The sequence below is a fragment of the Sceloporus undulatus genome, chromosome 1 (genome assembly GCF_019175285.1).
Source record: "Sceloporus undulatus isolate JIND9_A2432 ecotype Alabama chromosome 1, SceUnd_v1.1, whole genome shotgun sequence".
NCBI classification, from domain to species: Eukaryota; Metazoa; Chordata; class Lepidosauria; order Squamata; family Phrynosomatidae; genus Sceloporus; species Sceloporus undulatus.
The window spans coordinates 293,600,843-293,624,476 of NC_056522.1; the positions used below are offsets into that span (position 1 = coordinate 293,600,843).

A 23,634-nucleotide genomic window follows, 5' to 3' on the forward strand; every position below is an offset into this window, starting at 1 on the left:
CTCGTTCCATCAACCTTCGAGGGTGGACCATCCTAACCGGTCCACCACCCCCGGGGGGATCTGGGTAGAGGCCTGATCACCTCTACCAGGAAATGATCCGTCCATGACAAGGGGGAAATATTGTGCTATTTCCACCCACGATTTCAACCTCCGAACAGAAGACCAAATCGAGAGTATACCCGCACAATGCGTAGGACCCTGTATCAGCTGGGACAGGCCCATGGCGTCAGGTCTCCATGAATTCCCAGCCGCACCAATGGAACAAAGCTGGCCGTGAGGGAGATGTTGAAGTCACCAGGACAAGAAGCCTGGGCTCTCCAACATCAGCTCAGCAACCAGCTGTGTCAGCTCGTTAAGGGATTCCGCTAATGCACGGGGTGGCCGATACACTACAGAATCCCCAGACGTCCCTAGCCTTTAGTCAGGTAAATACACCGATATAGGTGGTCTGTCGGAGGTGGTTCCGGGTGAGGACGGTGTTTTCCTATGTAACAGGCCACACACCCCCCCCCGCCCACTAACCTGCGCTGGTCCTTCACAGACGTACCCGCAGGCAGGGCCACCCACACAGCATCCCCTTCAGGCCCCAGCCAGGTCTCGTAATGCAAGCCAGGTCACACTTAGTCCTCCAGCAGGTCCTGGAGGATGTGGGTCTTGTTATTAATGACCTGGCATTGCAAGGAGCAGCGACAGGGTTTTGTGGCACGGTTGGAGAGACCCTCAGTCACTTCAGTTGAGGGGAGAGAGGCGAGATAGTATTATGCCATCTATCCGCCTTCCCCTGAACGGAAGTCCCTTCTCCCCCCCATACCTCCCCCTGCCCCACACAACCTCTATAGGGCTCCGCCCACCAAGATGTTATCCCCGGCCCAGGCACCCCGCATCACTATCCTCCCCCCACCACCCTTCTATGGCTTTATGGGGCCGCTCTGCACCGGCCCTGCCCACCGAACAAGCGCCGCAGCGGCGGCGAGAAAGGTCCTCGTGGCCCGCTGCCCAGATGTCAAAGGGGCGCGGCGGCACTTCAAGGGGGTGGCCAACATGAAACCAGGGAACAGTTCTTAGCTCTCCGTCCTGGTGGTATAGGCGGTGAGCAAAGTCCCCTTGGCCGCTCCTGCCCAGGTGGAAGGGGGCGGCGGCAGTGTCCTCTTCGGGGGGGAGCGGCGGCCGGCTTTGTAGGGTAGGGGCCCACCGCGCCCCGCCCCCCGCCCCCTGGAGAAACGCCGCGGCGCGGCGGAGAAGTCCCCTGGGCCGCTCCTGCCCAGGTGGAAGAGGGCGGCGGCAGTGTCCTCTTCGGGGGGGAGCCGGCAGGCCGGCTTTGTAGGGCCCGCTCCCCCGGCCCCGCCCCCCTGGAGAAACAGCCGCCGCGGCGGCGGGAGAAGTCCCCTGGGCCGCTCCTGCCCGGTGGAAAGGCACCTTTCTCCCAATTAGTATCCAAAGCAGCTTGCAATATAAATTAAAACAGCTTAACAATTGGTACAAATTTTAAAAGCATAAAATAATCCGTTTGAACATTAATTTAAAACAAGACACATATTACATAACTACAAATGGGTAAAAATATAAAAATGTCTCCATCTAGCTCTTTTGATGTTTATAACCACCATTCTCCCAGAAAAGTAGCCCCAATCCATACTGAGAGCATCTGGATAAGGTTCCTTTTACTCCCAAAATAAAAGCCCATTTAAGTATGTGCATTTAAGTACAAGACTAATGTCACATCTAGTTCAGCTTTTGGATTGGGATGAGTAGAGCCTGTGGAGTATGGTAATGAATGAATTAGTACAGTATGATTCTATTTTTTAAAACAAATCACAATACTATTGCATTAAGGTGGCAGTATTCAATACTACTCGTCTAGTAAAACCCTAAATTAGCATTTCAATCCATAATCCCAGGAAACAGAATCGAAATTTAGTATGCATTTGCATTTTTTATAGTACCCAGCTATTCTCTTGTTTTGAACAAAAAGGGTAGTATGGTTTGGAGACATGACATGTTTTTCTCAACCCAGAACCCTTCTCTAGAAATGCCTACCATATATTTTCCTGCATATAATTTTTATCCCCATAGTGTGTTCTCCCTGACATCCATGTCCTGTGGAAAGTAAAAACTGGAAATATGATGAAGACAGGCTTCTCTCTCTTTAGGCAGCTAACGTTGGGGAACATTTTCAGAAGGCATTAGTTTTTGTATATCCCAAGGGCAATGAATGTTTTTAAGTTAGAGGGCCAAATTCAGTTTCAGAGAAGGTCAAAGCAAGAGGGGAGGCAATGGGTGGCTTTGAAGGAAAGATGAAGAATTAATTACTAACACTGTACTGAGTGACTGAATGACTATAGAATTGATTCCTTGCATCAGTGAAGCCATCAGTCTTCCTGGCTGGTCAGAGGAAAAGTTAAGACAAGGCTCACTCCATCAGTCTGCATGGTTCAATCTGCTATTTGTTTGTTTCTCTTCCCAAACTGCCTGGAGTTACTTGGTCACCATGTAACAAATACTGTTGTTAATAACAGAATTTGCTTATTTTCCACTTCCTTCTTGGAAAAATTATTTTTTAAAAAATACATCTCCCCCAAATGTCCAGCCAGTATCGCTATTAAGAGATTCTGTGAGTTACAATTCCCACAAAGTAACTTTTCTATGTTCTTCTTTCCAAATGCTTTCCTCCTCTTTTCTGTCTCCTAGGTTGTACATCATTTGTAGTTAAAAACTCTAGTTTGCAGCTTGCTTGGGATTTCCCCCTACATATTCATGTTACTAAACATCTCAGTTTTCTAATGTGTCCTTTGCATGGATGGCTACAAACAGAACTGAGTCACAAATATATGATTATATGAAGTTATGATAGGCATTAACACGATGTCAATAGCAATATGTTTGACAGCCTTTAGATGCCTTATTCCAGTCTCAAAGGAATGGTTTCCCAGTTTAAGCAAAAGCAAACAAACACTGAACATCCACTGTCCTTTATGCAGCTTAAGCTAATCAATTAATTATAAACATGTTTCCTTACAAGTTCTTTAACTGAAACTCTTCTAATCTGGCAGCTGTGTTGGACTACATCTCCTATCTTCTGCAACCTTTCAAGATTAAAAAAAATCACATTCTTTTGTCTGAGCCAAGAACTGACCCAGCAGCAAGAAGATTAATGAATGCAAACTCTAAGGCTGACCAACGGACTGGATGGCTACTGTGCTTAATTTTTTATCTTTCTGGAACTGCAGTTCTCAGCTCATATTCTTTCAGTGACATAATTTATATAGGCTCTGATGTTAATAGGTGGTAGTCTATCATGGCTAGAGACTTCCTGTGTTATGGTTTCTGATATATTTGCATTATGTGTCCATAACTGTCTTCAGGTCCACTTTTAAACATTCAATCATAATTGACCTCTAACCCAATATATGCCCTGTGACATACTGATTTATTTTATTTCTTTACAGCTAAGCAACTGCATTTGGGAAGGGCATCTGGGTGTAATCTGAGGGCCCTGCATTGTTCTACAACTTGCTCATGTTCAATCCAAGGTTTTGTCACAGGTTATTTTAAGCCACCTGATAGCAATGGCATTGCTCACGTACTCTTTCCCCCCTGCCCCAGTACACACACACACACACACACACACACACACACTAATACATATACGCTCGCTCTCTGTTCTTCCCTCGACCTTTCTTAGTCAATGCTGGCAACTACTTGGAAGTATTTAAAGACTGCTGGTGCTGGCTTCAGCTCTACAGGAAGATACAGGAGACACGAGGCAAGGTCATACATAAAAGTACTTCTGGTAGGTACTGATGTGTTTGCATGTTTGAGGATGAGCACACTAGAGTTCTTCACAAAGAGAAGATGTCTTTCTATAACTCACTGAATTTGCAGCTGTATGATGAGTAGGTCAAAAAGGTCATTCTGTATGTTAAGTTTCTGGAACCAGGTTACTTTACAAGAAGTTCCCTGAAAGACTGATTGTTAATGATGTTTTGTTAGTTAGAAACTTCCAAATGAGTGTGATTTCTTTGTATTTTCCTTCTTTTTAACATAAAAATCTTGGCAGCTGTTTTAGCATCACTTAAAGTGTAATGAGAGTGGAAACTCTGTTAAGAAGTGATGCTTGGTCTCCAAAACATTGAATAATTTTTAAAACAATTCTGCAATTAAGTGTACTTGTTATATAGTGTTAACCCTTCATGCTAAATAAAATACTTACTGTTCCAGATAAAACTTCTAGGACTAAGATTAGCAGAGCAGCTAGTAGCAGAATTTGGAAGCACTAATGGTTTATAGTTTTTTGTGGGGGTTTTTGGGCTATGTGGCCATGTTCTGGAAAAAATTATTCCTGACATTTCGCCTGCATCTATGGGTGGTATCTTCAGAGGTTGGTGACATGGACATGAGGGGTATATATATTGTGTGACCCTTGCTTGGGAGGAAGTGACCAAGGATCACACAGTATATATACCCCATTCACCTCCATGCCACCAACCTCTGAAGATGCCCACCACAGATGCAGGCGAAATGCCAGGAATAAATTCTTCCAGAACACAGCCACATGGCCCAAAGCCCCCACAAAAGCCTATGGATGGCGGCCATGAAAGCCTTCAACTTCACACTGATGATTTACACAGGCAGATTTTTAGTTTTCAGCATCAAATGGTGTTAATTTTGAACTTAACAGAATTTGGTTACATGATAAAACAGACTTCTTAATGCATGGAACATTTCATTATTTTCTTACATTATCTGTAACAGTACAAGATGCTTAACCAAGTTCTGTCATAAGAAACAACAATTACATGAAAAATAGCTCGGAAGTTCTTTGTTTTTTAAAATCACATTAAATGTGGAAATAGGGTTCTATTTGAATGAAATGGATTCATGTCATTTGAGCAAAATTGCTACTAGAATATTTGCTTTAGATTTAGACATACATAACTGCAATTTCGTAAACTGTGTTCAACATTTGTGTGGTAGATCAAATGCCTGTTCTAATGCAATTATTTTTATGACATCTAGAACACCTAATTTGGACAGTTTAGCCATGATTCAAGGAAGTTTTGCCTTTTTGGAGTGCACATGCAACACAATTTTAGTCATGTTTACTTGAAAGTAAATCTCGGCGTGTTCAGTGGGCTTATCTTCTATGTCTAAGATCCTTTCACTTGTATATTACATAATTAGAAGTAGAAGTTCATGAAATACAGTTGAAGATCCAAAATGAGAGTGTGGAGGATGCTAACAAACAGAGCTACTTTGGAATCTGATTGAAGGAGCAATGGGATCATATTCATGGAAAGTACTGTTTTCAGAGGGGGTTGTCACTGTTTTTTTATTTGCTTTGTAAGTCAGATGTCTCGAACACCCTGCTAAATTGTGAGATTTTAAAAAAACATTTTTACGTTCATGATCAGAACTTTTGGGAAGTCATCAAATTCTCACTGGTATTCAGTTCTGTTGTTGTCATTGTTGTTGCTGTGTGCATTCAAATCATTTCTGACTTATGGCAACTATGTAGCAAACCTATCAGAAGCCTTTCTTGGCAAGATTTGTTCAGAGGGGTTTGCGTTTGCCTTCATCTGAGGCTGGGAGAGTGTGACTTGCCCAAGGTCACCCAGTGGGTTTCCATGGTCAAGCGGGGAGTCTCCAGAGTTACAGTCCAAAAATCAATTACACTTAACAAAATTAAAACATTTATTCACTAGAATTATGTGCTTGAAGTCATCTATGTCAGTAAAAGTATTTCCCAAATGTATCTTTGCTTAATATCCTTATGCAGAAGGCAGTGGGCTGTACTTTACTGTGCATTTTAGTCAATATCACACAACTAACTAAGGCTTAGTAAAAACTGTGGAAGCTGATCCTTCATTGGCCTAAACTGAATTCATTTTTCTGTTAGAAAATTAGGAGCTTGTGGTTAACTTATGAATGCTCTTTTGAAAGTACAGCATAATCAAAGTGAAAATATCCAATAAAAAGCATTAGATTGCCCACAGCTAATAGATGTACCCTAACTATGTGCTTCAGACAGGTCAAGTAAGAAACGCAGTGTGGATAAAAATGGATAGTGTGAAGAAACATGTCAAAGATCTGAATCCCTTCCTGTGCTTTCACCCATTCACAGAGGTGGCTGAAATTTTTTGCCTTACTACAGCAGCCACCAACAGTTCTTCAGTGATGGTGACAGCATGGAAAGAGTGTGGAAATATCATTACAAATAATACCAGAAGCACAGCTTCCTTTCAGAGCTCTAACAGTAGGAGTGCCTATAATGGGAGGACCTATAATGGTGAGGGGTTTGATTAAATTAGACAATCTGCAGCTAGCATTATTTTGTTTCAGTGTCTGCAGTTATAAAAGTTTGTACTTGAAGCATCAAGGACTGATTAAAAAAGGTGTCCTGTGGCAAGTTAGAAGGGATCATAGCTATACATGCAGTCTGAAGGCGTAGTTCTCCATCTTTAATCCTTCACATAATCAGTTAATGGGATTACAAGATAACAAGAAAAGTGATCTGATTGAGACCATGCAGAGGATTTGTAGTCAAGATTTTATTTATATAGAGTTATCCTCAACAAACTGTAGTCCTCCAGATCTGCTTGAACAGCAGCTCTCACTCAGACCTAAGAAGCATTACTGTTTGGGCTACAAATCCTAGAATCCCCAGTCCAGTCCAAAAAAAAATTAACTTCCAAGCTTTGCTTCTATAATTCCTGCTCATAATAAAAAGGAGACAAAGCTCCACATGCTACTAAATGATCAACTGTTTGTTCTTTTTAAAAGCCCTATGCTTTTTGGCCTGTATAAAAACAGGACTTCTTTACGGGCATTTGACAGAAATCAGTGGAGTTGTCAACACCACTCTCCATTAAACTTTAGCTCCATGGAGATGACACTCTAAAATTCAACCAGGGAAAACAAAGCAAAATGGAAAATGAGTGTGAGATTAAAAGAGAAGAGCAACACAATTGATGGTCTTGAGCTTCGTTACTAGTTTACTGTACAAAAAGAGCCACTTTTCTAATTCAATATATTGCAGGGCTGCAAACTTATCTTGTTCTGCATCAACCAGTGTGTGTGGTTAGCAAGGAAAGTCTAACTAACTATACTCAAAAGAGAGAAATATCACAAGTGTCTTTTTTTGTGTTATACCAAGCAGTTGTTTCATCTAGCACTGATGACATAAATGTAACACAGAGCTATCTTTAGTGGACAAAAAATCTATAATGAGAAAGAGACTAGCTGGCCAAGGAAGAGAATGAAGTTCTGAGCCAAGAGTTCAGAACAACCAGATAGATCACAATGTGCTATGGTCAAGGTTGCAGTTGATCTTCCCAGAAAATATGACTCAGAGCTATCAAAGAAAGCATCATGAGCAAAGCTGTTGCCTGAATTCTCTCTGTGTGTATCTACAGCACACTCAGTTAAGAAAGCAGGGGCCTCAGAGCTGAGATCCCCTGAGGTGTGTGCCACCTGCCAACCCATGTCATATTGCCTGTCTGTATATTTCTCCCTGAACAGGAAACAAACATAGAATCAAAGAGTTGGAAGGGGCCTCATGAGCCATCGAATCCAACCCTTTTCTCAGTGCAGGCTCTCCAGCTAAAGCGTTTCCACTAGGCAGCTATCTGGCCTTCTTGAAGATGTCCAAAGGAGGAGGCTCCACCACCTTTCTAGGCAATTAGTTCCATTCTTCCATTGGTTCCAATGTTTTATATTTGTCTTTAATATTGTTAATAGTTTGATCTTAACACTGATACTTTGTATATTTTAACAATGTTGTATTTGTTTTAATTTGTAAGCCAATTTGAGTCTTGGTGTTGCAGAAAAGGTGAGGTACAAATAAAGTTAAAAACAATAACAATAATTGTAATAGAACAATCCTGCTTTTAGGCCTGTGGGAACATGTCAACATAAGAAGATGCATACAACAATAATAATAATGTGAAGTCAAAGCCTTTCACAACCAGCATCCACAGTTTTTTGTGGGTTTGGGGGACTATGAGGCTGTGTTCTAGAAGAGTTTATTCCTGATGTTTCGCCAGCAGCTGTGGCTGGCATCTTCAGAGAATGCAGGCATGGAAGATGCCAGCCACAGCTGCTGGTGAAACATCAGGAATAAACTCTTCTAGAACATGGCCTCATAGTCCAAAAAACCCACAAAAATTAATAATACTGTAGTAATTATAATATTATTTCTTACCCACCTTTTCCTATGGATCGAGTTGGGGAACAGCAACAGATTAACAAATACAGTACACAATGTCAGTTAAAAACACATATCAGTCTAAAAGAATAAATAAGACATATATACACACACACATACACACACAATCCACATTTAAAAACTTATTTAAATGTGAAGTCGAAGGCTTTCATGGCTGGCATCTGTAGTTTTTGGTGGGTTTTTCAAGCTATGTGGCCATGTTCTAGAAGAGTTTATTCCTGATTTTTTGTCAGCATCTCTGGCTGGCATCTTCAGAGAATGCTGACCTGGAAGAGAGTGGATATATATATATACTGTGTGATCCTGGACAAGGAGGAGTGATTCCCATGTTAATCTGTGTATTGTTCTGTTGATGGCTGGGCCATCAATGCAAAAGAGCATTCTCTGAAGGTTTTCAGCTCTCTTCCCCAGCAATGACAAGTAACAGAGAAGTGACAGAGAACTTCCATGCAGTTCTCATTCATCACCCAGCACCACTGCTGAGGTCAGAATGAGGTGTCCAGAATGAGGTTTCCAGCCATGTTATCCATGTTGCCTCATTCTGACCTCAGAGTGATTTGTGTCTGCAATGGTCTCACTGGGCAACAAAAGCTGCCATTGTTGCTGGTAACCCACCACATGGTGAGTTATTTAAATGCAGATTAGGGTGAAGAAGTCCTGAACTGGATATGGGCATCATGAAAACAGTCCAGATGGATTCAAGATTTTGGCCCTGTGTTGTGTTAGCGGGGGGAACTCACCCATATAGACAAGGCCTAAGACTTAGGAGAAACATTTTAGTCTTTAGAATGGAAAGAAAACCTGCACAGAATCTGGGAAACCACCAAATGATGGTTTAATGCAGAAATGGAGTATTGCCACTTGGGGAACATCAGAGGGCCAGATTTAGCCCCCAGGGACAGATTCCTGACTGCTGAGTTTTAGGCCTCATTCCCACTGGGCATATAAAGCGATGAATATTGCTGTGATTCCGGTTTGAATCTTTTTTCTGAGTTGCATTAGAATCTGGTCCATCGTTCCCATTACGAAAGGGTGCAAACGGACTCAGTTTTTTCTGACCCATGTTCTCGTTCCCATTGAAATTTTCTGTTATAATTTGAAGCTGACTTTTTTGCTTCCCATTCGCATTGCCCTTCCAGAAGCTCTTTTTTTTAAAGCAGCTGTCAATATTTTTTTTTAAGCAGCTGCCTAGGCAATCGAAAGCTTAATTTTAAAAAAAATAAATTTGTCTACACATGTGATCGCCTTACCCTGCTTCCCACTCCACCGAGGGAAAGGCTATGCAAATGGGGGAAAATGGAGCCGGCAATGCAGGAAAGAGAACAAAGCTGGTGATTCCCCCAAGCCACCCCTTGAGCACTGCTCCTCCCATCCCCAAGTTACCAAATTGGACACCCTTGCTGTTCCCATTCATTTGCCCCAGATCGGACACGGGAGGTGCAAGAAAACCCTCCGGAAAAGTGCAGTCAAATTAACCTGGGTTTGACACACACACACACACACACACACACCCCCGATTCAGATTTTCCCTGGAAAAATCTATTACGTGGAGATCAGAGCCAAATTCCAATGGGAATGAAATCAGTGAGTGTGCACTCAAATGGAAACGATGCTCCCATAATCCGAGTCTTGATCCGCTTTATACGCCAGTGGGAATGGGGCCTTAGAGTGACAGGTTAGAGGTTTTTCCCCCCAGAGAAATGTGAATGTACTTCTCAAGGTCAAAGTAGTATAACATGTGCAACAAATTTACACTAGTACTCTGAAAAATATACAGTGGATCCTTGTTATACGCTGGGGTTTGGTTCCAAGATCCCCCGTGGATAACAAAATCCATGGATGTTCAAGTCCCATTAAATATAATGACATAGCAAAATGGTCTCCCTTTAAAAAAATGGAAAATCATGGTTTGATATTTGAAATTTATACTTCTTTTGAACATTTTCAAACCTTGGATGCTTGAATCCATGTATAAAAAATCTGTGTATAAGAAGGACCAACTGTACTTTGGAGATCTAGTGCTGAGAACAGAAATAAGTAACAGTGATAGAGTGATTTTACCTTTTGGACCACTTTGAAACCATGTTTTACTATCTTTGTTTTATTTGCTTGCTAAGAAACTAGACAAAATCAAATGTTTTTTGTTGTTAACTACCTTCAGGTTGACTTCAACTCTTGTAGTCATAAAGTGTATAAAACAACCATCTGTTTTTAAGCTTTTGAATGCCACAGAAGAAATCCATCCTTTCACCTCATTGCAACAAAGTTGGGCGCTTTTCAAAGGAGAGAACTCATTTATCAATCTGTAGGTGACTGGAGGATGAGTCCTTGCAATGGATTTTCAGATACTATAAACCAGTCCTACTATGGCTTTTTTGGTGCGTGTTTTATGAAGGAATTCTGCAGTTTGTCTTGATAACCAACAACCAGCTCAGAGGTGTGTGGCCTGTGGTGAAGAGTTTTCTTTTTAATTTCCTTCCCTGAGCAACACTGCAAAGCTTTCTGTGATAAAATAGCATCTGCCCTAGAGAATCAAACAAGATTGAGTGGAGTTACGATTTGAAAGATAAAGCAGCAAAGGATACAGCCAAATCCTGTCTGCTGGTTTTCCTTTCCTCTGAAAGAACTGAGAGCTTTCCCATGCAGTGTCAGTGGTGCATTGGTACTAACAATTTACCACATATTTTTATTTACTGCTAGGTGTACCCCATTCTGATCAGACTTGCTTTACCCAGGGTCTTTTGCATCCCATGGGCTGGAATCACTGCCATGATTCCAGCCCATGGGATCCTGGGATTTGCAGTTTAGAATTTTTAGTCAGAGCTCCTGCAGTACCTCCCCAAACTAAAAACCCTAAGATTCCACAGGAGGGAACTGTGGCTGTTAAAGTGGAGTTATAACACTATAAAGATGTAGGAGCTTATTGCTTTAGCCGATAAGCCGGCTTACTTCTCCCAGCTTCAGTTCTGGATCCGGGATGCCACCAGATGTTATCATAACTAAATCACCACTGATACATGTGGGATGCCACTGCGCAGATGCATCCCAGGTTGAAGCCTTGCTCAGCCCGCACTTTTTCAAAGTCGGGGAGCTTCCAACATTAAAAATTGGCTGGCTGAGCAGGGTTTCAACCTGGGATGCATCCAGACAGTGGCAAAATAAATTACCTAGCCCCCAAAAGCCACCCAACAACCCTCTGGGGTGTGTGGGAACAATTCTGCCAAGTTTTTGAGTCATTTTAGGCTCAGGAGATAATGGTTTTAAAAACAAGAGGACTCTGGTAATCAGGACCCCCAAACCAAGGCAAAATTGCACTCCCATACTGCTTAGAGAGCATTTGGGGATTTGTTTTTCAAAAATATTCAAAATGCGCATTTCAGAACCCTGTGGGCAACAAAATAATAGTGGGAATGTAATTTCTCCCCCCTTTATAAACAGAGGGAAGGACTTTGAAAGGGGATGGATAATTTCTTTTATGCCAGCGTTGCTGTAGATGGGGTAATGTAATATTCCATCCAAACGCTGGATTGCATCCCCATTAGACTTAACTGGCAAAACCAATTATGATACATGCTGGAAGTTGTAGTCCAGCAACATTGAAGGGCCATGAGTTGCTCACATCATCGAGACCATCCTAGTCAGAAACCATACAGTAGGGTTGGGCAAACGTCAGGCTAGTCTGATCTTTGGTTTGTGTTCACTAAAATCTGATGAGTCAGATGCAATAAACACATGGACTGAGGAAAAGGGTGCCTCTGAGCTTATTCAGAGGTAAGGAAGTTGAATGGTGTTGGAACCAGAATTGAACTGGGGTCATAGTCCTTTCACACAAAGGCCCATTTCCAGTTACCCCATTTCATTTTTCTTTTCATTTTGTTCTTGCTATTATTAAACAGCTGAGCGGGAGAAATCCTTGCTAATATAATGCACAGAGATGGACTAGTGGATCCCAATCTATTTCTCTGCTTTCTCCTGTTACAACAGCACGACAGTGATGTAGAACCTGAGATCTCCAGATTCTCTGTTCATGTCTGTGCAACTGGCTACACTGGAAGTCCGCTATATTCAATGTTGCACAGAAAGAGGGCCAGCAAAACATCCCATTTAAAAAAATCTATTGTTAGAACAAACCAAGTGACAAGCTTCTGATTCTGGCTTATTGGTTTTGCAATTTCAAGGTGGTAGCTTGAGACCAGAGAAACCATCAAGAATGCCAAACTGGGGAGGTGGTGCCAAATGTGGTGCCTGTGACAAGACTGTCTACCATGCTGAGGAAATCCAGTGTAATGGCAGGAGTTTTCATAAAACATGTTTCCACTGCAGTAAGTAGATCAAACTTTTTCTACATGCCAAACACTCTGTTTATTGTTGTTCTTATCTTGACCTGTTCATGCACTAACAATGTGTATCGTTCCTCATTTCTACATTAAAACAACAGGAGAGGTAAACAGCAATCAATATATTCAAAAGCCAGGTTCATTCTCAAGTACTTACTAAACAGAGGTAAATATCTGTTTTTTCATAATGTCCACAAGGCCCATTTTTATAGTGCTGTGTAGATTTTTTTCAGAAAGAAAGCTTTTTTTTTCTGTGAGGAAAGCTTTTGCAAAATCATAGATATTGCAGAATTGGAAGAGACATCAGATGTCATCCAGTCCAACCCTTGCCCTTGTAGGAAATCCACTGCTATAGTAATCCTGATAGGCAGTCATCCAATCTCTGCCTAAAGATATCTAACAAAGAGGACACACCTCTTCCCACTGACATTCGTTCCACTGGAGAGCTTATACTTATAATAAGAATCCAGTGAAAAGACCAGCTTTCTTTGAATTGAGAGACATAGCAATGTTAGTTAGTCTGGAATATCAGTATGCTAATGGATCTTGTACACCTTTGGGATTAACTGCTCAGCCTAGTCTCAATAAGATCCCTTGGTATATTTTCTTTGGAGTGTTTACCCAACACATGAAGTGGGGGAAGTGAACTAGGCCTACCCTTTGGACTCTAGTTTCCTTAACCTCCTACTCATGACTCCTCTCTGCATGAGTTCAGAAGCTGGATTTTCCCAGGGTTCCACTTCACAGATAACAGAGGCTCTATGCTTCAAACTTATCACCTTCCACATAAGAGGTTCCCCTACTTCCTATGTTTTGTTTACACCTGGATAGAGCTACCAAAACAGAAATCAAGAGGAGAAAGAGGAGAGGGAGGAGAAACAAGAAAGAAGAAGGGGAAGAACCACCATCACTACCACCAAGAGTACCACTGAATATGAAATGCTCCTGTTTTAGTGTGATAACCAGTCAACCAACTAGCCACACTGTTTGGGGAATTCCTTTTGTAGGGGATCACAACTCCCTGTTGTAATGGCCATGTTGACTGGGGAATTGTGGGAGTTGCAGTAAAAAAACAAAAACCTTTCCTAAATTCTAAGACCATGCTGTCTTCCAAGCATTCTTTTTGTTGCTGTTGTTACTAATAGTGCAATAAGGAGACTGAATAATATGCAAGTACAGATTACTTCTCATGAGACCAAACAGTTTAAAGAATCAGAATAGATTTTTCTTTAACACAGTGTGGAACTGAGCAGAGCACAGCTGTTGCAAATCAAGCAAGCATGAGAATCAAATAACATGAAGAATGGGGCTGCATTTGGTAAAAGAATAGCTTAGCAAAACAGAGAAAGATTGACAGCTAGGAGACAACACCTTTGTTTTCTTACTGATCTTCCTGGATAGATAGGACACATTCTCTAATGTTTGCCCCTAGATCTACTTTTCAGTAATTTAAACTGACACCTGCTGTGGATAGGGCAAGGAATAATGGTTTTAAGGTACAGGAGAGCTACTTTACAATTACAGTATACATTAGGAAAGATTTCCTGGACCCTGATCAGTAATTATTTTTCTTCCTTCCCTCACTTGGAATGGCAGCCTTGACAGTGAAGGGTGATGGGTTTCCCACACATTAAGTGGACTGCTGCAATTTAATTTCTCTCCACCCTCTTTTCTGCTTTGTTGAGAGCTCAGCTGGGGGGCCAGTCAGCTGCTTCCACCCCCTCACCCACAAGGTTAGACTTAGTTTAAGGGCCTGCCATTACTACAAGACTGAAGAAATTGCTTCTGGAGGTAAAGATCTCTTTCTTCCTAAAAGTCTAAAAAAAAAAAAAAGGAAAATGAAAGATGTTTTCAGTCAGTGTTGGACTACCAGGTAATGTAACAAGTTATTTTCCTTGGTAACAAGGACATATCAAAGCTAATTCAAAAGTAAAGTAACCAGCAAGAACAAAATCACTTTAACGTTTTCTAGTTGCTTCAAAAAGTCCATTTTGAAGGACATTTTTAGAGCCCTTCTGACAATAATTTATCACGATGTATGCCATTCTCATAAAAATTCCTAGCCCCTCCACCTCTATTATTCTTTTACAGTAATGGATAAAACTATGGCTTAGCTTTTTAACACCGCTACTGGTTGTTGTTAACTGTCTTGGAGTCAGCTTTGACTCATGGCAACCCCATAAATGAGATGTCCCCATGACACCTTATCCTCAGTCTTGCAGGCTCAGGGCCATGGCTTCCTTGATTGAGTCTATCCATCTGGCATGCGATCTTCTCTTTCTACTGCATTTGACATTTCCTAACATCGTTGCCTCTTTCAGTGATTCATTTTTATTCATGATGTGGCCAAAGCACAACCGCTTCAGTTTGACCATCTTGTCTGGCTTGATCTGTTCTAGGACCCATTTGCTTGTCTTTTTCGTTGTCCACCAAAAAGAAGAGTCCACTACTCTTCTCCAGCACCACATTCCAAATGAGTTGATTTTTTTTTTCTAACAGTTTTCTTCACTGTCCAATGATTAATGGTTAAAATGATTTTACTATAATGAATAACTATAACAAATTACTTCTGTAGTTTCCCAAGCTCTGTAAACAGCACAAGGTACTTTTCTTTTTTGTATAAGAAAAGAATGTTAATAATAATGAAACAATCCAGCTAATATTTATTGGTTTAAAAGAACATTAAAGGCAAATGCTTCTATTGCACACAGCTGTGATTGAGTGTGAAGCAGAGGCATGTGGCTTACTGTCTGCCTCCTACCTCTTCCCTATTGACTTTAAATTAAAATTCATCTGCAATGAACATGTGGCATGGCTACAGTGCCATAAGTCAGGAAAGACTTGAAGGCACACAACAACAACAACAAACTGCTTGATGACAGCTGAGGCACTTCTGCCAGCAGACTGCCAGCTCACTGCAACTATTTCCACAATAGCACTTCAAGGGCTTTTGCTCCATCTGTTGCAGTCATCAGATACTCTATCCCAAAGGGGCCAGAAATAGAAGCATTTTATCTGGTGCTGCAGTTTCCATCATCCCTTAACACCCTCAGCAAACACAATTATCATTTCTTCACAAATGAGAATCCAGGAATAGGAAGACTGGCTTTACAAATTTACAGGAGTGTCTTGCCTGAATTGTCCTAATTTTAGGAAAACAATTAAGCATGTTGTCCTTTCTCCTAATCAAATATATTTGCCATAATTTTAAAGACATCTAGAATCTGCAGGTGATGAAAAACAAACAAACAAATAAAAAAGCTTCGTTTATATACTGCCTCATACTGAACTAACAGTGTCTAAGTGGTTTACAACTGAATGTAATATTTCCTATGGCATTTGTTAATATTACATGTGATATCTTTCCATCTTCTAATCCCATTCAAAAATGATGGAATGCAATGATGGAATGGTCTGACACTGAGAAAAGGTTTATATCCTTATAATGGTGTAATGAAAAGTTCTTTTAAGTTTTTTATGTATATAAAAATTTGAATAAAAAAATAAGAATGGCAAAACATTTAAAATTAGATTGGCAGGAAAATGAGAAATATTTGCAATAGCACTTATGAATTTTATATCAGATATTTCTCTTCCCTTCCCCCATTCATCACAACTGCAGAAAAATAAAATTTGCTGTTCTACAGTTGTACAAAAAATATTGTATTGTTCTAGTTGAGAGCCAGCGTGGTATAGTGGTTTGAGTGTAGGATTACAACTCTAGAGATCAGGATATGATTCCTGATGAGTTGTTGGGTGACTTTGAGTGAGTCACACAGTCTCAGCCCCCTAAAAAACCATGATAGGTCTGCCTAGGCAGCAGGAGTGATACACTGGGGGTTGATGGTATACCTGTAATATTTAATAGTGATAGAATTCAAAGATATAGCCATGTAAAGTGGAGGTGTACATGCTGTAATACACACGGGCCTCATGTCTCCTTCCTTTTCAGTGGCTTGCCGAAAAGCTCTGGACAGTACAACAGTAGCAGCTCATGAATCGGAAATCTATTGCAAAACTTGCTATGGGAGAAAATATGGTCCCAAAGGGGTTGGCTTTGGACAAGGTGCCGGCTGCCTCAGCACAGACACCGGAGAGCATCTTGGGCTGGATCTGCAACAGTGAGTTAAACTTTTGGTTACATATTCAGTGGTAGTCATGTTGCCTATGTAGCAAAATGCAAGAATATCCAAATCCCCCAAAGAATGATATCTTTATTGGCCAACCAAAATGCAGAAAATGCTTCATGCAAGTGTTCAAAGCTTAAAATCTTCTGTGGATTTAAAACCTTTGGTTGTTTGCTGATGCCAGCCTCCATTGCCTCAAGTCACTACATTCAGTTTCCATAACAACAAGCCAAGGTGGTGCTAGCAGAGAATTTCCTGAGCACTTTTCTTCAATAGATCTAATCATTTTTTGAAAAAAAGAAAATCATCTTATTTTAATGACGCTCAGTTCCTGCAGAGCATTACTTTAAAATTATTTCATATTCCAGTGGGCAATTATGCTAGAGAAAGAAGCCTTGCTTTACATGCCATTGCAGACTTTAATATTCACAGCAGTTGTAACTCAGTACGTGTAGTATAATCAAAGAGATGTGTTCTTAGTACCAATAACTGTACTGCATTGTACTGTGATTCTATTAATGCAGGAATAGTCACAATGCAATCCACTCTTTGAGAGTTTCTACTCCTCCCTTTTCTCCAGTGGGAGAGGGAACATTTGCTTTGCAGCATGAAGGTTAGCAGTTACTACTTCATCTGTACAATTCTGGGTTCATATAAATGCCAAAATAGAGAATAAGAGAGAGTAAGAATTATAAGAGCCTTACAATACTAGTAGTGGTGGTATCTGGTTAACTTCAAAGACCTCCTCACCTCACCAATGTAGAATTAAAAAAATAATTCCAGAGTGATGGCTTATAGAAAACTTGCTTAGAAATCAGCAGGATTTAATTCTGAGAATATCATCTCAATGTATACAGTATATGATGGATACAGGAGGTTCCCCTGAACACACAGAGCTCCCATATGGATTAGTTTTTTTTTACAGAGAAATAGAAGTGCATGCCTGCATATTCTTTTGTGCACCTCCTTCCACTAAAAGAATAGGAATGTTAAACACATACGAGTTCAACAGGTTTGTGTCAAAGAGTTTGAGGATTCTTCCACTCATAAGGCTTCTGGAATTACCAACTAATCTTTTGAAAATGGCAAATAGCGCTACAGAGAAATGTCTTCAGTTAACATTATTTAAAAAAAAAACTCTGGAGCATAGAACAACATCTAACCATAAACAAGCATAATTAAAAAAACAAGTGAAATGGGCTGTGGGCTGTCCAAATCTTCAAGATGACCGAGATCCCAAGTGTTCTTCCTCTTAGCTTCTCCCTGAAACTGAAAACATCACCGTCTTTTCCTCCCCTGAGATCTGAAATTAGGGAGGCCTTCTGGATGCAGTACAACACAATTCAAAGATATTGTGCAGCAGTCTTTTCCCTGCATTAATGGGTTTGTTGCAGCAAAAACAACCACAGAAGTAGTGGTGGAAAAAAATATGGGATTACAAATGAATGAGAATATCTGGAGGGCACATACAGTTATAGCAGTTTGATATCACTTTAACTTTCTTTCATCTATTGTCAGGAATCCTGAGATTGATAAAGTATTTAAAAGCTCTGTTAGAGAGCTCTAGTGCAGTTCCCTTGAACTATGACACTAAAATTATCCAGCACAAAATTCTAAATACCGCCTCAAGTTCAAATCCCAAAGTTTTGTAGTACTGAGTCCTGGCTATTGAGATGGTATCAAATTGTAAGTATCTTCCTGGACCCACATAAAATTCCACAGGGAAATGGTACCACAAAAGTCTACAATGAAAGCAACCTAAGTAGAAGGTCCTTAACAAGGCCAGTTGGCGCAATGAGTTCACTGTATTTGGTTCCAAAGCTAGCATATCAGTTGGCAGAACTAGGGCCCTTGCTGTCTGTTGGTGGAACTTGAACAGGGGATTTGAGCTTGAGTCAGATCTGTGTCTCTGGTCTAACATGTAGGTAGTAGCTAAACCTGTTCTGTCAACCACGACCACAAGAAGGGTTCATTCTTCCTGCCAGATGCCTTGCCCAGTGTTGTTTATTCCTTCCTCTTCCACTCTTTAATTCTAATCATGGACTGAAATTTTATCTGACATCCCTATGCATTGACTATTTTATATCACACAAAACTCTATTCATTCCAACCAAACTTCAAAACGAATTGTTTTCTGTGTCTGAAAAGGACTTTGAGAACTGAACCCACACAGTTTGTAGGTAGAGTCATAGGCACATTTCTCCAGGTCTTAGCCAGTGTTTATGTCTCCGAAGCAACCTTTTGAAGGGGATTAAAATTAAATTAGTTGGTTAAATTCAATTGTAGACAAATACAGTAGACACATTCAATGGGGACACGGTTAGTCAATGTATAAATAAATTCAATTGTTTTGATGGATAAAGGCTAGTAATTGCATTTAGTTCAGTGTCTCATTTGTTTCTTTCTGCAAGTCATAGCTTTGTATTATATAAAACTGTTCAAATGTACCTAATCCTCAGTGAGTCTGAATTATCATTTATTAGTCCTACCAAGACATACCTTATAAACTAAATCCAGGTACAGGATGCATGTTTGCTTATGTAGCCAAAAATATCAATATGCACCCACACACTAAAGTTCTCAGCAGGCTTCAGGGAACCCCAAGGTTTGCACTGCATAGATACAAAACCATGCCAGGAAATTCTGATGAAAGAAAGCAGCAGTGGGTAGGTGCAGTGGCGGCCTGATGAGGATTACCCACCTGAGCATTCCCTGGTCACAGAGTGCTGGCTGGCTGTTTGGAAAGCTAGGAAGAGCAAGCAAGAGATGAAACTGAACAGCTCAAACTCTAAACCAAGGCCTGTTAAAAACGGGCATAAAAGTACGGACTGGGTCCGTACTAGGGTTAGGAAGGGGTGTCACTTCTTGACGCCCCTAACCCTAGTATGGACCGAGCCCGTACAAAATGTCAGCTCCCTATGCACACGGGCGCCGCCATGACTACGTCACGACCGTGCTGCCTCTAAATTGGGCGGCGCAGTTGTGATGTTGTGGGGCCGTGCGAGGGCACCTAGGGCGCCCTTTCTGCAGCCCCGGAAGGAGCTCCGTTTCGGAGCTCCTTCCAGCTTTGCGTCGCTGGGCACAGCCTTTACATGGCTGCGCCAGCGATAGAGGAGAAAGGGGCCAAGCGGCCCCTTTCTCCTCCTCCCCACCACCGCTGGGTGTCCTTGGGGTTTGAAGCCCCAAGGACACCCCTTTCCAGGCCGCGGAGAAGCAGCCTTTTGCAGCTTCCCCGCAGCCTGGAAAGCGGCGGATCAGGGCCTTGGAGGCTGCCATTGTGGCAGCTGAGGCCCCAATCCGGCAGGGAAAGGGCCGGTTACAGGCTGCCCCAAACGGGTGGTCTGTAACGCACCCAAGATTGCTTATGCTGCAACATTTTGTTGCCAGTTCCAGTTGTATTTTACACAAAAGCTATGGGCCTAGAAAAGGTATTTATCTCTTGTCATGTGCTTCAGGGACAGTCGTGCCAGGAAATTCTGACTACAAGCTCATGTCTATGAGGTCTGTCAGTTTTGGAATTCATGAGAGATTCCAAGCTGCCTCTGGAAAGCTTTAGAACATTATCTGAAAAAAGTGGATTTAAAATAAATTCAAAAAGATTTCCAGGTATAAGAACAGTGCATTGTTCCCAGTGGTGCTGCTGTCTGACCTTGACAAAGATTAGCCTTTATGAAGGGTACTGTGAATGACTGAGGAATCTTTTCAAAGAATGGAGGAAGAATGATGAAACAAGATGCTGATTTTTTTCCCCATTGAATGCATATTACATTTACAGCTGCTACAAGAAGGAAGGAAAGGAGCCCTTTTTCATTGTGATAACCAGCAGCTTCAGGTCTTCACAGTTCAATGTATACAAATGTTATTCTCTATCTATTGCCAATTTCTTAATTACTGAATAGCCTGTCTTTCCTCCACAGAACTCAAGGCAGTCTATATTACTCTTCTTCTCTCACTTTTCTTTTACAACAATCTGTTTGATAGGCAATCTGAAGGGGATCAGTGGTCCTTATTGCTTATTCCAACATTCAGAGAAAATTGGCTAGAAGCAATCTGTTGAAAGAATACAACCAATGCCAGATATTTCAGTAACTCTATGAGTTCAGGATTCTATCACATTATAGTGTTATTATTCCACTGTAACTGCCATAGCATCCTCATATGGAATCCTGGGGTTTGCAGTATAGGCAGGGTCATTTAGAAACCTCATCTAGACAGCTGTAGTGCCTCACCAGACTACAAACCCCAAAATCCCACAGGATGCAGCCATAGTAGTTAGTGGATTAGTAGAACGTAACAGTGTAGTGTGATGGAGCCCTCAATAGAAAGTATTTGCATTCTTCTATCAAAACAGATGTTTATTTCATTTTACGTGCCTCGACAGACATGCACATTGCAACACTGGTTAGGTTAGATACTGTTTAACTTACCTGATCTGGAATTGACATTTTCATATATGCCAAATCTTCTTGCCATCAGCTCGCCAAAACCAGCTCGTCCTTCCACCCCTACCAACCCTTCCAAGTTTGCCAAAAAGTTTGGTGATGTCGAGAAATGCCCTCGTTGTGGGAAGTCAGTGTATGCAGCAGAGAAGATAATGGGAGGAGGAAAGGTAAGAACCAACCACGTACTGCATTATAGCAGAAAGCCAGCTGCCCGAACAAACAGCTTAGTCTTCCATCTTGTATCATAAAGGAACTGGTAGTGATATTCAAGAATGTTAGCTGCTTCATGTTCTGAAATTATGGAAACAGTCATGGCAGCATTAAAGCTCCAGTCCTATTATACACTTACTTGGGAAGTGTGCCTTGATTAACTTAATGGGACACATTCTTGAATAGATGTTCTTAGGATTATGTGGTAAAGCAGGGCCAGCCAAAGCCACTATGCTGCCTGAGATGAAGAATGAGCTTGAGGCCTTTCCATGTACCCAGTCCAGCTGCATTAGCAGCTAAATCTTTAGCATTCAACACTGGTGATGGGGAAGTGTCCTCTGATATGATTGAGGCATCAGGCTAGTTGGAAAGATTTGGGACAAATTCATTGAGAAAGAGGAACAACTGTGGAGTCCTAGAGCAGCAGGGTAGTATGCCTGCCCCCTCACCAAGCACCTGCTGGCTAAGATAGTCTCACACGAGTGGGTTCCAGAGACAATAAAACTGAGCCCTAGACCCACTGAAACCACCTTCATAGTGGAAATGGAAAATGCAAATGTGCAGCTATACTGACAATTTCCTTAACACCCTTTTGCTTTTCATTTCAGCCTTGGCACAAGACATGCTTCCGATGTGCTATCTGCGGAAAGAGTCTAGAATCTACAAATGTTACAAAGATGGAGAGATCTATTGTAAAGGCAAGTGTAGTAAAGTACCTAAACTATATGCCAAACAATCATTACTAAGATGCAATCTATAAAGAGTTGTGCTAGATCTTTGTTTGGGGGAGGGAGGGTTTTATTTTTAAAAGCATGTGAATGTAATAGAACTCAATAGCATTAAACAGCTAGTGAGATTTGTTAGCCCTTGCAGAGGGATAGTACAATCCTGTGAAAATTAGCATGTAGATGTGAATTGGAACTATTATTTTCCTGCAGATACCTTGCTTTTCATGGGGACCTAAATAAGGACTATTTTGTTATATAATCTAAAAACAGACACAGGGAAGCAAGAGAAAAAAAAAGAATAGAAGATGGAGTTATATTAGTTATATGTACTTTGGCTTAGATATGATAGGGTACTGGTTATTCTGAAGTCTTCCTAATGAGATCTAAGGAATGACTTAAAGCAGGGCTGGAAAACCTTTGACCAATGTTTTGGGACTTCCACTCAGTAGTGGACTAGTGGTAAGAGGCTGTATGAATTCAAAGTATCTGGAGAGCCAAAAGTAGCCAACTCTGATTTGAAGTAGGGGAAATGTTTTGTGTTGAGTATCTTGTATCACTATAATATATTTCTTTCTTTTGCAGTTTGCTATGCAAAGAATTTTGGTCCTAAAGGAATTGGCTTTGGTGGCCTTACCCAAGTTGAAAGGGTGGAGTAAGAAACACTCCACTTAGACCTGTCCAAATAATAATTACATGCCTAATGATATGGTATTAAGAAAACTTTGTTATCTCACCAAAGAAGTTTGCTACTTTCTTACACTGTAGTATATTTTGTTGTAGGAAGACATTTTGACAAGTATTGTATTTATTACTGAACAAAAAGGCAGTATTCTAAGAACTGAACTTTGCACAAAATTATTTCAGAACTGCCACCTATTTCTGATAGTAGCTCTGCTTACTCTGTCACAGAGATACAAGTACTATTTTTACATCAATGTTAATTGAGCAAGACCTGATTCCTATTGTGCATTCTGTACAACTATCAGCCAAATGGAATAAAAGTATTTGACTTTATCATAGTACATTAAAAGTACAGAAATTTAAAATATTTCTCCTACCATTACCAAGCCTATGTTTCAAATATTGCCTTTACCTTTGTAATTTTTTTTACTCTGATCCACTTAAAACCCTGTCATCTTTGCTTGAAAGGGAGATTATTCCATCACCATTTGGTGATACAGGAGCAGATCTCAAAATGGCTACTTTTTTTGATTCAGCACAGCCAGTGTCTGAGGGACTTTTAGTCCAAAAACTAACTCTCCCAATTTCTGCACAGCAATACCAATGGAAATAAATGCATGTGTACATTTGCAATCTGTTTTAAAATAAATTTTAAAAAATCTGTAAAGTTGGAGAAAATGAATTTACAACTGAACATTTCTCAAATTCTGAATTTAACAGAGGCAGATTAACATGTTTCTACATAAATAGTTCTGAAATCATTACTGTTTAAAGATCAAATGGGAGCATAATTCCTCCCTATCCTTTTTGTTCTCACATTATGAAATGAGACGAAGAGATGTTGACTCTCAACCCACATCAGGAGACACAGCTATGAGGTGTAGC

General features: G+C 40.9%; 1 protein-coding gene across 1 annotated transcript; it reads left to right on the forward strand.

Annotated features, from left to right (window-relative positions):
- The first annotated feature begins 3,808 nt into the window (after positions 1 to 3,808).
- Positions 3,809 to 23,410, forward strand: CSRP3 (cysteine and glycine rich protein 3). The gene is given in 7 exon segments (XM_042468715.1): positions 3,809 to 3,893; positions 12,403 to 12,546; positions 16,514 to 16,682; positions 21,165 to 21,297; positions 21,949 to 22,009; positions 22,012 to 22,038; positions 22,651 to 23,410. Coding segments are annotated over 7 exon segments (615 nt in total). The 5' UTR covers positions 3,809 to 3,886; the 3' UTR covers positions 22,725 to 23,410.
- Positions 23,411 to 23,634: the final 224 nt, after the last annotated feature.